The 14,779-nt window shown below is 43.0% G+C and overlaps 1 protein-coding gene across 3 annotated transcripts in view; it reads left to right on the top strand.

The window, feature by feature from the left end:
- The window catches only part of LOC124613976 (mRNA export factor Gle1-like), a 136,724-nt gene that overhangs the window by 71,733 nt on the left and 50,212 nt on the right, over positions 1-14,779 (top strand). For all 3 annotated transcript variants that reach the window (XM_047142784.1, XM_047142767.1, XM_047142775.1), the window contains exon 8: positions 12,111-12,296. In XM_047142784.1, the coding sequence (XP_046998740.1) occupies positions 12,111-12,296 (186 nt within the window). The remainder of the gene's footprint in view (positions 1-12,110; positions 12,297-14,779) is intronic.

Consider the following 14,779-nt stretch of genomic DNA (forward strand, 5'->3'; position numbering starts at 1 on the left):
GCTCTTACTTTGTTTATCAGGCGACAGTGCGGAACTGTATCGAACGCCTTCCGGAAGTCAAGAAAAATAGCATCTACCTGGGAGCCTGTATCTAATATTTTCTGGGTCTCATGAACAAATAAAGCGAGTTGGGTCTCACACGATCGCTGTTTCCGGAATCCATGTTGATTCCTACATAGTAGATTCTGGGTTTCCAAAAACGACATGATAGTCGAGCAAAAAACATGTTCTAAAATTCTACAACAGATCGACGTCAGAGATATAGGTCTATAGTTTTGCGCATCTGCTCGACGACCCTTCTTGAAGACTGGGACTATCTGTGCTCTTTCCCAATCATTTGGAACCCTCCGTTCCTCTAGAGACTTGCGGTACACGGCTGTTAGAAGGGGGGGCAAGTTCTTTCGCGTACTCTGTGTAGAATCGAATTGGTATCCCGTCAGGTCCAGTGGACTTTCCTCTATTGAGTGATTCCAGTTGCTTTTCTATTCCTTGGACACTTATTTCGATGTCAGCCATTTTTTCGTTTGTGCGAGGATTTAGAGAAGGAACTGCAGTGCGGTCTTCCTCTGTGAAACAGCTTTGGAAAAAGGTGTTTAGTATTTCAGCTTTACGCGTGTCAACCTCTGTTTCAATGCCATCATCATCCCGTAGTGTCTGGATATGCTGTTTCGAGCCACTTACTGATTTAACGTAAGACCAGAACTTCCTAGGATTTTCTGTCAAGTCGGTACATAGAATTTTACTTTCGAATTCACTGAACGCTTCACGCATAGCCCTCCTTACGCTAACTTTGACATCGTTTAGCTTCTGTTTGTCTGAGAGGTTTTGGCTGCGTTTAAACTTGGAGTGGAGCTCTCTTTGCTTTCGCAGTAGTTTCCTAACTTTGTTGTTGTACCACGGTGGGTTTTTCCCGTACCTCACAGTTTTACTCGGCACGTACCTGTCTAAAACGCATTTTACGATTGCCTTGAACTTTTTCCATAAACACTCAACATTGTCAGTGTCGGAACAGAAATTTTCGTTTTGATCTGTTAGGTAGTCTGAAATCTGCCTTCTATTACTCTTGCTAAACAGATAAACCTTCCTCCCTTTTTTTATATTCCTATTAACTTCCATATTCAGGGATGCTGCAACGGCCTTATGATCATTGATTCCCTGTTCTGTACATACAGAGTCGAAAAGTTCGGGCCTGTTTGTTATCAGTAGGTCCAAGATGTTATCTCCACGAGTCGGTTCTCTGTTTAATTGCTCGAGGTAATTTTCGGATAGTGCACTCAGTATAATGTCACTCGATGCTCTGTCCCTACCACCCGTCCTAAACATCTGAGTGTCCCAGTCTATATCTGGTAAATTGAAATCTCCACCTAAGACTATAACATGCTGAGAAAATTTATGTGAAATGTATTCCAAATTTTCTCTCAGTTGTTCTGCCACTAATGCTGCTGAGTCAGGAGGTCGGTAAAAGGAGCCAATTATTAACCTAGTTCGGTTGTTGAGTGTAACCTCCACCCATAATAATTCACACGAACTATCCACTTCTACTTCACTACAGGATAAACTACTACTAACAGCGACGAACACTCCACCACCGGTTGCATGCAATCTATCCTTTCTAAACACCGTCTGTACCTTTGTAAAAATTTCGGCAGAATTTATCTCTGGCTTAAGCCAGCTTTCTGTACCTATAACGATTTCAGCTTCGGTGCTTTCTATCAGCGCTTGAAGTTCTGGTACTTTACCAACGCAGCTTCGACAGTTGACAATTACAATACCGATTGCTGCTTGGTCCCCGCATGTCCTGACTTTGCCCTGCACCCGTTGAGGCTGTTGCCCTTTCTGTACTTGCCCAAGGCCATCTAACCTAAAAAACCGCCCAGCCCACGCCACACAACCCCTGCTACCCGTGTAGCCGCTTGTTGCGTGTAGTGGACTCCTGACCTATCCAGCGGAACCCGAAACCCCACCACCCTATGGCGCAAGTCGAGGAATCTGCAGCCCACACGGTCGCAGAACCGTCTCAGCCTCTGATTCCACTCGGCTCTGTACCAAAGGTCCGCAGTCAGTCCTGTCGACGATGCTGCAGATGGTGAGCTCTGCTTTCATTCCGCTAGCGAGACTGGCAGTCTTCACCAAATCAGATAGCCACCGGAAGCCAGAGAGGATTTCCTCCGATCCATAGCGACACACATCATTGGTGCCGACATGAGCGACCACCTGCAGATGGGTGCACCCTGTACCCTTCATGGCATCCAGAAGGACCCTTTCCACATCTGGAATGACTCCCCCTGGTATGCACACGGAGTGCACATTGGTTTTCTTCCCCTCTCTTGCTGCCATTTCCCTAAGGGGCCCCATTACGCGCCTGACGTTGGAGCTCCCAACTACCAGTAAGCCCACCCTCTGCGACTGCCCGGATCTTGCAGACTGAGTGGCAACCTCTGGAACAAGACAAGCAGCCATGTCAGGCCGAAGATCAGTATCAGCCTGAGACAGAGCCTGAAACCGGTTCGTCAGACAAACTGGAGAGGCTTTCCGTTCAGCCCTCCGGAATGTCTTTCGCCCCCTGCCACACCTTGAGACGACCTCCCACTCTACCACAGGTGAGGGATCAGCCTCAATGCGGGCAGTATCCCGGGCAACCACAGTCGTAGTCCGATCAGGGGATGCGTGGGACGAGCTGGCCGTCCCCGACAAACCCCCATCCGGACCCCCACAGTGATGCCCATTGGCAACAGCCTCAAGCTGTGTGACCGAAGCCAACACTGCCTGAAGCTGGGAGCGAAGGGATGCCAACTCAGCCTGCATCCAAACACAGCAGTTGCAGTCCCTATCCATGCTCAAAACTGTTTTGCAAAGAACGTCTGAACTAATCTACAGAGACCGCAAACAAATCAACAAAATTTAAACGGTTATTAAATTACAAGATTGCCTAGTAAATGCAGTAATGCTGCTACTTGCGCACTGCTGACACTGCTCGGCGGCGGAAGGAGACTACGCGAATTTACACTATTTGGGTACTAAAACGCGATGCTACAACTCTCAAATACTATAATACACCCGAAATTTATGAATTAAACAATGCAAGTACCAAAAAACACGCAAAGAAATTAAGAATTAAACTATGTAACAAATGAGTGAGCTAGGAGTATACGACTTGCTGCTGCAGCTGCTTATCCAACGGCGGCAGGGAGCACACTGTTATCAACAAGTTCTAATAAACAGTCTGATGCTCAGTTAATCTATGAAACTGTAGTAGAGTGCGAAGAGAACTCTTTCAGAAAAAGAGAGAGGCCAGCAAATATCATATTATCTTATATGGGCAATGAGAGATCTGTCACCAGTTGTCAAGAACACTTGCAACTCTTTTGTAAGGGTATATGAATACTGCAGATAACCAATGCTGGAAGGGCAGCTGAGTGCCTTCAATGGAGAATCTTGCTATGCTAGCATTACCAGCTATGCACCGGAGGAATCTACTATCCATCTACCTAAAAGTCCCAGCATGACTGAGGAAAAATGTTGATGAGTGCTATATGTAAATTCTTGGGTGCCTTCAAGTCTGGACCAGCAACAAGGAAGATTGGCTAACACATACATACGAACAATGTTGATCATTCCCCCAGTAGTGATACATGGTGTCCTAGCTGGACGATGGATATTTCAGAAGGAAGATGATGATGTCAGACGATGACTTTCAGCAGTCAGTGTCTGTGGCCTTTCCAAAGGAGAAAAATGGAACATGAAATTTCTACGTTGTTTGCCAGTGGCTGAAGAAAATCAGTGAAAAGGATGTGAACCCATTGTCATGAATTGATGAAATGTTGGACTCTGAGAAGGGACCAAAATATTTCTTCATTGTGAATATGTGGACTGGTATCTGGGAGATCGATGTTGATGAAACTGATCAGTAAAAGACTTTTTTCATATAACGTAACTTCTACGAGTGCAAAGTTATGCTGTTTTGTCTGTGCAATGCTCCTGCCACCTTCAAACACATGATACTAACGGATATTGCGGCTGAACAAAGGGAGAAACCAGTATTACTGAAGTGCATAGAAACCTTAGAGGAAAGAAGAAGCCATTAAAGGAGAATTCAGGTTAGCAGATGAACATTATATAAAAGGAATGAAAATGCAAGGCGTTATAAATGGCTGCACATCATTACAGCCCATTTACAACTAGCCCTGTTGAAGTATGTTCAAGACACTCTGATGTGTCAGATCAAAGCTTCAGGACATTTGGAATTTGCGAAGACCCTTGATAAAATCAGAATGCAGATTGACCACATCTCTGCCAATCTGTCAGACATTATATAAGCCACTGTAGGGAACATCAGTGATGAAAGTATGTGTCTCTCTTACCCTCAGGACAGCTGTAGCAATTCCTCCAGCAGGTGCTCCATTTCACCAGACTCCTGGAGAGGTTCCATAAGTCAATAAATGGATTATATTTAAAGAATAGCATTACAGAATCACTGAAGCTGTTGCAATAAAATTATAATAATTATTTACAGACAAGTAGTTTTGTTCTATTGACCATGTCCGAGACACAAAGATATACATAAAAATGCATAAGAAACATTACAAAGCAAAACATTGCAGTGAACTATTCTGTATAACAAATACTCATAGGTCAATACTAGACAGAGTTCAAGGAAGACTCCTTGGCTTCAAATACATAATTGTTCTTAGCTGCAGCATCTGAATGAAATAGTTAAAAATAATTCTGCATAATGACATTAAAATATATTGTATTCATGTTTGGTTGTTACACCTCCAGAGTACTCTCCAAGTCTGAGAAGAATTACTCTCTGATTAAATAAGATAGACTAGCAGTTGCTTGGGCAATCAGTAAGTTCCAACCCAATTTATATGGCAGACCATTACCTTGAGTATGTGTCATACTGATACATTATGTTACTGGTTTTTGATCAGTCCCTAGCGAAACACTCAGCAGTCCATTATAATGTTAACTATACTGACTGGCTGATTCTGTACTACAAACTTACAACTAAATCAGCTGTTGCTTCTTTTCATTATGAGTACAGTGATGTTGTTTACAGGTTAACATATCCAAAGTCATGTAGCTAACTGATAGTATCTCGGAGGTACTTAACTTAAAACATCTATGTTATGGATGATGTTAAAGAATACTGATAAAATAAGAGGAAACATGTACAATGTCAAGTGTAAAACAGCCCTTCAAAGCATATTATTCTTGTGTGTTTGGATACAGTGTGATTACCTCATAATATATGTTTTACATACAACAATTGAGTTTCCATGGAATCACAATATAAAGCTTTGGTATTTCATTCATGTAGTACAAAACTGCCAAGATTATATCACATTTTCAAGAATTAACTAAGCTAAAAACATGTTACATATTGGCAGCCTAGTTAAAAGCATTTGGATATTGCACAGTTTCATAAAAATTTGTACAGACTAAAGCAGGGCTTCCCAACTTTTTCAGCTGGTGGACCCCTAGTCAGTCAAGAGCACAGTAACTTTAAATTTCAGAGTGAAACCCATGGGAACTCAAAAATGGCCTGAGCACTATGGGACTTAACTTCTGAGGTCATCTGTTCCCTAGAACTTAGAACTACTTAAACCTAACTAATCTAAGGACATCACACACATCCATACCCGAGGCAGGATTCGAACCTGCGACCATAGCAGTCGCGCGGTTCTGGACTGAAGTGCCTAGAACCGCTCGGCCACCGTGGCCAGCCCATGGGAACTGAAAGCTTCTTAATGCAAGTGCCATGTTCCCAATGACCCCTCCCCCCCGAAAAATTAATAGTCTTTGGTTTAGAAATGAATGAAAACAACTTGAAATTAACGATCCAATTTGAATTCCCACTGTATCCAGGCACTTACTAATGGATTTACTCCCTTTGTTTAACACACTATAGCCTGATTAAATTTACTTGGTAATAGGCATTTCACACATTGGAGCTGCCTTCCTCCAAGAGCAATCGACGTCACGTCCAAACTGTTAGCTGTTGACAAGCTGCCGCTTGTGGTCTGTTCACTTCCACTGTTTGGCTACTGTTGTGTAAGGAGAATGCATATTTCGTAAGAGTCGTGTGTGTGTGTGTGTGTGTGTTTTATCGTGAAATCTGAAGAAAAATGCTCAAATGTATGTAAAGTCTATGGGACTTAACTGCTGAGGTCATCAGTCCCTAGTCTTACACACTATTAACCTAAGTTTAACTTCTGCTAAGGACAAAACACACACACACACACACACACACACACACACACACCCACACACACACACCGGAGGGAGGACTCGAACCTCCGGCGGGAGCGGCCGCGCAATCCACGACGACATGGCAGCCCAGACTGCGCGGCCATTCCGCGCGGCTGTGAAGAAAAGAGGCAGAGCCATGATTCAGGATAAAAACACATCATGAAAGAAAAGAGGCCAAGGAATTGCCTTTAAAGGACTATTGTGACATCTGTTGTGCAATGTGTGGGAATACATTCACCCAGTTTACATGCGTTTCCAAACCGGATTTTGTAAGCCGATGTCCCAGTTCCGCTTTTGGTTGGTCAAGTAAACGCTTCAAAATTGATTCTGCAAATCTGCTTTTATAAAGCCGTTTTCCAGTTTCACAATAGATTTTCGTGCCCATGTAAACAGCTTAGAAAGTCTAGTTACACTCCTGGAAATGGAAAAAAGAACACATTGGCACCGGTGTGTCAGACCCACCATACTTGCTCCGGACACTGCGAGAGGGCTGTACAAGTAATGATCACACGCACGGCACAGCGGACACACCAGGAACCGCGGTGTTGGCCGTCGAATGGCGCTAGCTGCGCAGCATTTGTGCACCGCCGCCGTCAGTGTCAGCCAGTTTGCCGTGGCATACGGAGCTCCATCGCAGTCTTTAACACTGGTAGCATGCCGCGACAGCGTGGACGTGAACCGTATGTGCAGTTGACGGACTTTGAGCGAGGGCGTATAGTGGGCATGCGGGAGGCCTGGTGGACGTACCGCCGAATTGCTCTACACGTGGGGCGTGAGGTCTCCACAGTACATCGATGTTGTCGCCAGTGGTCGACGGAAGGTGCACGTGCCCGTCGACCTGGGACCGGACCGCAGCGACGCACGGATGCACACCGAGACCGTAGGATCCTACGCAGTGCCATAGGGGACCGCACCGCCACTTCCCAGCAAATTAGGGACACTGTTGCTCCTGGGGTATCGGCGAGGACCATTCGCAACCGTCTCCATGAAGCTGGGCTACGGTCCTGCACACCATTAGGCCGTCTTCCGCTCACGCCCCAACATCGTGCAGCCCGCCTCCAGTGGTGTCGCGACAGGCGTGAATGGAGGGACGAATGGAGACGTGTCGTCTTCAGCGATGAGAGTCGCTTCTGCCTTGGTGCCAATGATGGTCGTATGCGTGTTTGGCGCCGTGCAGGTGAGCGTCACAATCAGGACTGCATACGACCGAGGCACACAGGGCCAACACCCGGCATCATGGTGTGGGGAGCGATCTCCTTCACTGGCCGTACACCACTGGTGATCGTCGAGGGGACACTGAATAGTGCACGGTACATCCAAACCGTCATCGAACCCATCGTTCTACCATTCCTAGACTGGCATGGGAACTTGCTGTTCCAACAGGACAATGCACGTCCGCATGTATTCCATGCCACCCAACGTGCTCTAGAAGGTGTAAGTCAACTACCCTGGCTGGCAAGATCTCCGGATCTGTCCCCCATTGAGCATGTTTGGGACTGGATGAAGCGTCGTCTCACGCGGTCTGCACGTCCAGCACGAACGCTGGTCCAACTGAGGCGCCAGGTGGAAATGGCATGGCAAGCCGTTCCACAGGACTACATCCAGCATCTCTACGATCGTCTCCATGGGAGAATAGCAGCCTGCATTGCTGCGAAAGGTGGATATACACTGTACTAGTGCCGACATTGTGCATGCTCTGTTGCCTGTGTCTATGTGCCTGTGGTTCTGTCAGTGTGATCATGTGATGTATCTGACCCCAGGAATGTGTCAATAAAGTTTCCCCTTCCTGGGACAATGAATTCACGGTGTTCTTATTTCAATTTCCAGGAGTGTATTTTTACGTCTTTGCGTATCTACTGAACGGCAGCTGTCAGTCCATAGCTGGCAGCTAGCAGGCGGCGTTGCAACAGTGTACTGTCAATCGGTAGCTGGCAACTGGCAGGTGGCGTGGCAACAATTTAGCCACAGTTGACAACTGCAACTATTACTTGGGCACTATATCGTGGCAGTCAGCCTCGACTGTATACAAATTAGGAAAATAAACAGACAGACTCTCTTATTTCTATATAAGAAGACAAAGCATTTCACAGAACATAAGACTTTTTTTCTCAAAGGAAACAATTCCGGCAGAGGAAGTTTACCTTTTAAAAGGTGGCACATGAAAAGTCTTAATTTGTTTACACTCGCAGCCAGCTGCCACAATATCGTGTCAGAGTAATAGCTAGTAATTGTAATTGAAGTATAGGCAGGCCATATTTTTAACTGAGAGGACGGAATATATTATAAAGAAAAGAAATTAGCTTTAGAGATCATTTTAATTTTCGTGACAAAAATATCAATGCAAACAGAATTCAATTAAGAATTATTTTGTAAACGATAGAAGACAGAAACAAAATTCCTACAGAGTTATAGTTCAGGTACGTTCACTGAGCATCTACGAAGAAAAATGCTTCCTTCTTTACTATAGATAAGTCTGTAGCAATAATAATGGAATCCTAATGTGATGGTTGAGGGTGCTTTTGCTGACACAATTTTGAAAAGTTGGGTTCAGTTCTTGACAACTGGAGATGGATGTCTGGTTCCGCATCTAGACAGCTTTGGTACGTAGTTTTGCGGGCAGCATAGCTCGAGAATCCAGATTCATACATGTATGTTGTGGCAAACGGAAGAAGTACACGTTTTGCCTTTTCAACAAGGGGATAGTATTTCTTGCTATCAGACGGATCCAAAAGTGTGAGTAACCGTCAATGTCAAAACTTGATATCAAGGTAGGGTCTGTGGCAATTTCTATCAACAACTCATATTCATTTGATGATAGAATGTTCAGCTTTTTGGATACAGTGAAGGGTTGACCACCCATTCGTATTTCTGCAGCTTCTCAGCTTCAGCTGTTGGGAAATAATGCTCCAACAATGACATCAAGCTTCGGAGATGTTCCAGGATTTGATGAAACAAGTTCTTTCCAAGCGCCAATGTTTTGTTTTTCAAAAACTCCTTGAGAAGAGGAAAATATTCGACCTCCCCCTCCTGGACACACTTTGCCCAAAAATTGATTTTCCTCTTGAATGCTCGACCTTTGTCGATATTAGTGACCTTTGTTTCACTTTGCCCTTGGAGTGAAATATTCATTTCGTTCATTTTGGAGAAAATATCTGACAAATAGGTAAGTATACACTGCCAATTTTCGTCATTAATAAGGTCTGCTAATTTGGTGTTATGCTCCAAAAGGAAAGCTAAGACTTCCAATCTTAATTCGTACAACCGAGAGAGTGCATTCCCAAGTGAGAGCCACCTCACTTCTGCGTGGAGAAGCAGGGAACGACGAAGGCTTCCCATATCGTCACACAGTATTGTGAAAAGTCTTGACTTCAACGACCTTGATTTTATGTAGTTAATGATTTGAATGGATTCGTCTAAAACTTTTTTGAAGGAAACAGGCATTTGTTTCGTAGCTAAAGTGTATCTGTGGAGAGCACAATGACTACTGCTGAAATTCTTGGCGTTTTCTTTTATTTTCGTTATTGCTCCGACTGTAGGACCCATCATGGCTTTTGGACCATCTGTGCAATTAGTCCATGAAACTTTGTTAGTACTTAAAAAATCATCCAATAGACAGAATATTTCAGCACCTGTTATGTTGGCAGGTAGTGGTCTGCACAATAAGAGGTCCTTCTCAAAACATCCAGAATTTTCATAACGGACAAAAGCCAGTAAAATCACTAATCCTGCAACATCAGTGGATTCATCTGTCTGCAGAGAAAATGAATTGTGTTGGATGCGAGAAACAAGGGTGTCTTTCACATCATTTGACATGTCAACAATGCGTCTCTTGACAGTATTATTTGATAATGGCACCGAAGATACAAGCCTTACTGCCTTTTCGTCTAGCATGCAAGAAACAATATCATTAACACATGGCTTTATGAGATTTTCTGCATTGGTATGAGCTTTGCCTGTTTTGCCACTCAACAACTAAGCAAGCAAGAAAGAAACTTTTAATGAATTTTCATTAATTGTTTTTGCATGGGTTTTCATGCAATGCTGAGAAGCAGCTAGTTCAGCACTCTTCCTTTTGAAAAAATCGATGTCTTTAGCCTGGAATCCGGGTGAGTACCTTCAAAATGATGGCGCAATTTAACAGTAACCACTGAACTGTTCGGAAGGACTCGTGCACAAATTACACACTGAGCTTTACCCTCTTTTGTCTCCATAAAGCCCATTTCTAAATAGCTTTCATTGTACTTACGCTTCTTGGTTGTTCCACAGGATATTGCAACCAATGGAGTACTTGCAGCGTTTTCACATATTAAATCCGGCTGTGGAGCTTCTTGTGATTGTTCTTCCTTTGGTCGTCCTCCCTCCTCATTCATTTCAACTGTAAACTTCCCTTGTTGTGAAGGCGATGGAGAAACTGCACCCTTCTTCAGTGATCCTGACTTCAGTCACCGATCCATGTTAGAAGTAATAAACTGGTCAAAAATCGACTTATGAAATAGGCAGTGCACTGACAAAGCAAGTTTAACATTTAATAATGCCTGGGGCCACATACATGCCAGCGAACGTGTGATTGGTCGACAAAGCTCTCTCCGTGCAAGCGTAAAAGGTTTCAGCACATCTAGCGCTGTGAGCCAGCGCACAAACGACCCCTCATATTGTTGGGAAACAGTTGATCAGAGAATTCACATTCTCCGGCACTAAACTGTGCATGCGTTCTCAGTTAGGAACCGCAAAGGCTGCTTGGGAATATGACCTGAAGTAAAAGTACACATGTTTTTCACACAAAAAGGAAGTGATGACTTTGATTTTCACATTTTTATTCAATAATTTTACTGATTATTTTACACAATTTGGTGAAAGGTGGCCGCGGACCCCCTAGAAAGAGCCGGCGGACCCCTAAGGGTTCTGCGGACCACACGTTGGGAAGCCCTGGTCTAAAGCAATCCACCTTAATTGAAATCACAGTCTAAAACATAGCGATTTTAATATACAATCTTTTTATCTTTCTGCACCACAATGACTTTACTTATCACTGATTAACATGTTATATAGTAGAGCTGTCCCTGCTAACTTTGTATACTCAATAAAAGTGCTTTCAGTGTTAAATGTTAGTTGTTGTTGACAGCCCTGGTGCACTGAGTTGTGGATTCTATATGTGAATATATTGGTTCAGTTATCTATATAAAACTAAAAACAAGTATTAATATGTTCCAGATAGGGCAGTTTGTTTAGGCCCTCCGCAGTGATATATCCTCCAGGCTTTCTAAATCTGAGTAGGGAATGTCATGTCTGTAATGTAACTTGAATAAATATCAGGTCGTTAAAAACATATGCAGTGGTGGACACAGATATACACCATTCTGATTACTGTCAGATGTAACATTATTTTGGGTCACCGTCATCAGTGTTACTGATGAGACAGTTAGAAAACCACTTTCGGCTGTGCTTCCATTCCTCTAAAATCTTTGTTTCTTTTCTCAGCCCCTTCAGAGATTCACAGCAATCCTGTCATTGTGATACATATGTAAGTTCATAGAGATGAGGAAAAAACACTTGTAAATGTAACTTGAACTCTTTTTAAAGAAAAGGAATTAAAATTAAGATATAAGAAAATTGAAGGGTTAAGTAACTGGTAGATATTGGGCTTCAGGCCAAAGTCAGACTCTCACAAATTTTACTTGTCTGGCACGATTACTGTGCTAACTTCTATCTATTCCTTTTGTTGCATTGTCTTTTAAAAGCTATGTTCTATCTCTATTGTTGTTTTGTATTCTGTACAGTTACTTAGTAGACAGTATACATAGTTCCATCACACTGATGTGTGTGAGCTGTATTAAAATGTAATGGGATTATTTCAGAAAGCTGTGAACGTTCCTGTAAATGCTATTTCACCAATCAGTGCAGCACATATGGAAGACAAGCTGAGGAAATTGAGTGCTCTCTTAAGTGGACAGGTAGTAGAAGCTGGGAGCAATCACATATCAGCCTCCATGCATCCACAGGGGATAGCGTACTGTAAGGATCTCCTTGCAAGGAAATTTGTGGTAAGTGTTTGTTTGACTTGCTATATAGTTTACGGATATTCTGTTTACTAGTCAGTTCATCAACTAACTGTACATATTTCCACTTTTCATCCAAATCATCTGACCAGTAAGGCATTTTAATGTCTCTGCCACACAGCTTCATTTTCCTTCCAATAAACTTTAATCTATTATCAAGTGTTCTCCAAATATATAAATCTGCAAACACACACACACACACACACACACACACACACACACACACTTGCATGAGCACAATTAAGGTCGAAGACACCAACAGTCAAAATGTAAAGCTGTAAAAGAGTGTATGTGTGTTCGTGTTCGCACATACATGTGTAGCAAGAGGAAGCATGGAGGTACAGTATAATCCTGCTTTTACGTTCCCAGAATTAACGTTTTTCCACCGTTTATGACATTTTTTATGACTTCCATCAAATTTCCTATGTCCACAATGTTAATTCGCACCCAATTTTGCATCAAAATATTTATAATTTTCCTGTGACATACACTTTATGAAAAAAAAGAAAACCTGGCATAAAATGACGCTGGCATCGTGTTGGCCATCAAATAGTGTTTACAAACATTATGTGGTTTAGTTTGTTGACACCAGGGTGCTCTACTTAGTGGATTTAAATCGGTAAAAGTGTAAACGTTGGAACAATTCGTGCTGTATCTCCTGCCGCTGCCAAACTACTCTGCGTGGTTGCTGGTACGAGTAACTAGGCTTGTACGATAAAGGTGGTATGACCAATCACAACCATTTACAAACTGTCTCTACAGCACATGCACAGTTTTGTGATTGTTGTAATCGTCGTCCCACCTCTGTCGAACCGTATTTAGCGTTTTTCATGTTTTGGTCGCTTGTAGCACTAGTTTACACCTTCATTCGATTTATGTTGCTCAAATGTTTTTGGTTTAAACACAGTGCGAATTATGTACATTCTCGTGCTTAGCAAAGCGTGTTTCAAGGATTTATTCTTCTTGTTAAGTGCAATATTTACATACATATTTTTTGTGATGTTACACAAAAAAATGTGAAGTTTGCGTGTGTGTGGTTTTCTAGATAACTGAGGAAGCACAGTACCGGATAACCTCAAAAAGATGACTGCAGTTCATGAGACACAGAACAACACGTATGCAAACACCTCACGAAATACTTACGTAAATATTTGCATTTGATACCGAAAAAAAATTCTCGAAATGCACTGTGCTAAGCATGAAAAAATATGTAACTGATGTAGTGTTTCATTATTTGAATAATAAATGACAGCTGCAGGCGTTCCAAAAAAATGATAATGACGTATGAAATTGAGTCAAACGTATCTGCTTCCCAATTATCAGCTCCCATTATATCAGTAGTTTTTATTAGATAATAAACAAGTCCCTGACGTAAGTATTTTAATGCATAGTAGGTGCACATACATAAAGTGTGAAAGTCCAAAGGGTATCCTATACATAACTTTTACAGCTTAAAACATTATTTCCGACATTTTACATTTTCTCGTATTTTACACCTTTTTTTTTGAAGCCCTTGAAAAGTGTGAGTGCGGGGTTTCATTGTGTATATGTACATACATAAAAAAAGTTTTTGCCACCTCAGTTCTGGTACCTGTAGAGAAAATTGGAATAGAGATCAACATAAACATCATTTCTGCCCTTTTTATTGCTCATGAAAATTACACATTGCATGTTGTACCACCATACAGCAAGACCTTCAGAGGTGGTGGTCCAGAGTGCTGTACACACCGATGCCTCTAATACCTAGTAGCATGTCCTCTTGCATTGATGCATGCCTGTATTTAAAGTGGCATGCTATCCACAAGTTCATCAAGGCACTGTTGGTCCAGATTGTCCCACTCCTTAACAGCGATTCGCTGTATATCCCTCTGAGTGGTTGGTGGGTCACGTCGCCCATAAACTGCCCTTTTCAGTCTAACCCAGGCATGTTCGATAGGGTTCATGTCTGGAGAACATGCTGGCTACTCTAGTCAAGCGATGTCGCTATCCCAAAGGAAGTCATTCACAAGATGTGCATGATGAGGGCACGAATTGTCGTCCATCAAGACGAATACCTCGCCAATATGCTGCGAATATGGTTGCTCTATCAGTCGGAGGATAGCATTCACGTATCGTACAGCCATTATGGCGCCTTCCATGACCACCAGTGGCGTACATCAGCCCCACATAATTCCACCCCAAAACAGCAGGGGAACTCCACCTTTCTGCACTCGCTGGACAGTGTGCCTAAGGCTTTCAGCCTGACTGGATTGCCTCCAAACAAGTCTCCGACGATTGTTTGGTTGAAGGCATATGCAACACTCATCGTTGAAGAGAATGTGAAGCCAATCCTGAGCGGTCCATTTGGCATGTTGTTGGGCCCATCTGTACCACGCTGCATGGTGTTGTGGTTGCAAACCTAGTGGTGGTGTTAGTCCGAGCCTTAATCTGTAGACAGCGGTTGTCCACTGCAGTAGTAGTAGTAGTAG

Source organism: Schistocerca americana, chromosome 1 (assembly GCF_021461395.2).
Source record: "Schistocerca americana isolate TAMUIC-IGC-003095 chromosome 1, iqSchAmer2.1, whole genome shotgun sequence".
Lineage (NCBI taxonomy): Eukaryota > Metazoa > Arthropoda > Insecta > Orthoptera > Acrididae > Schistocerca > Schistocerca americana.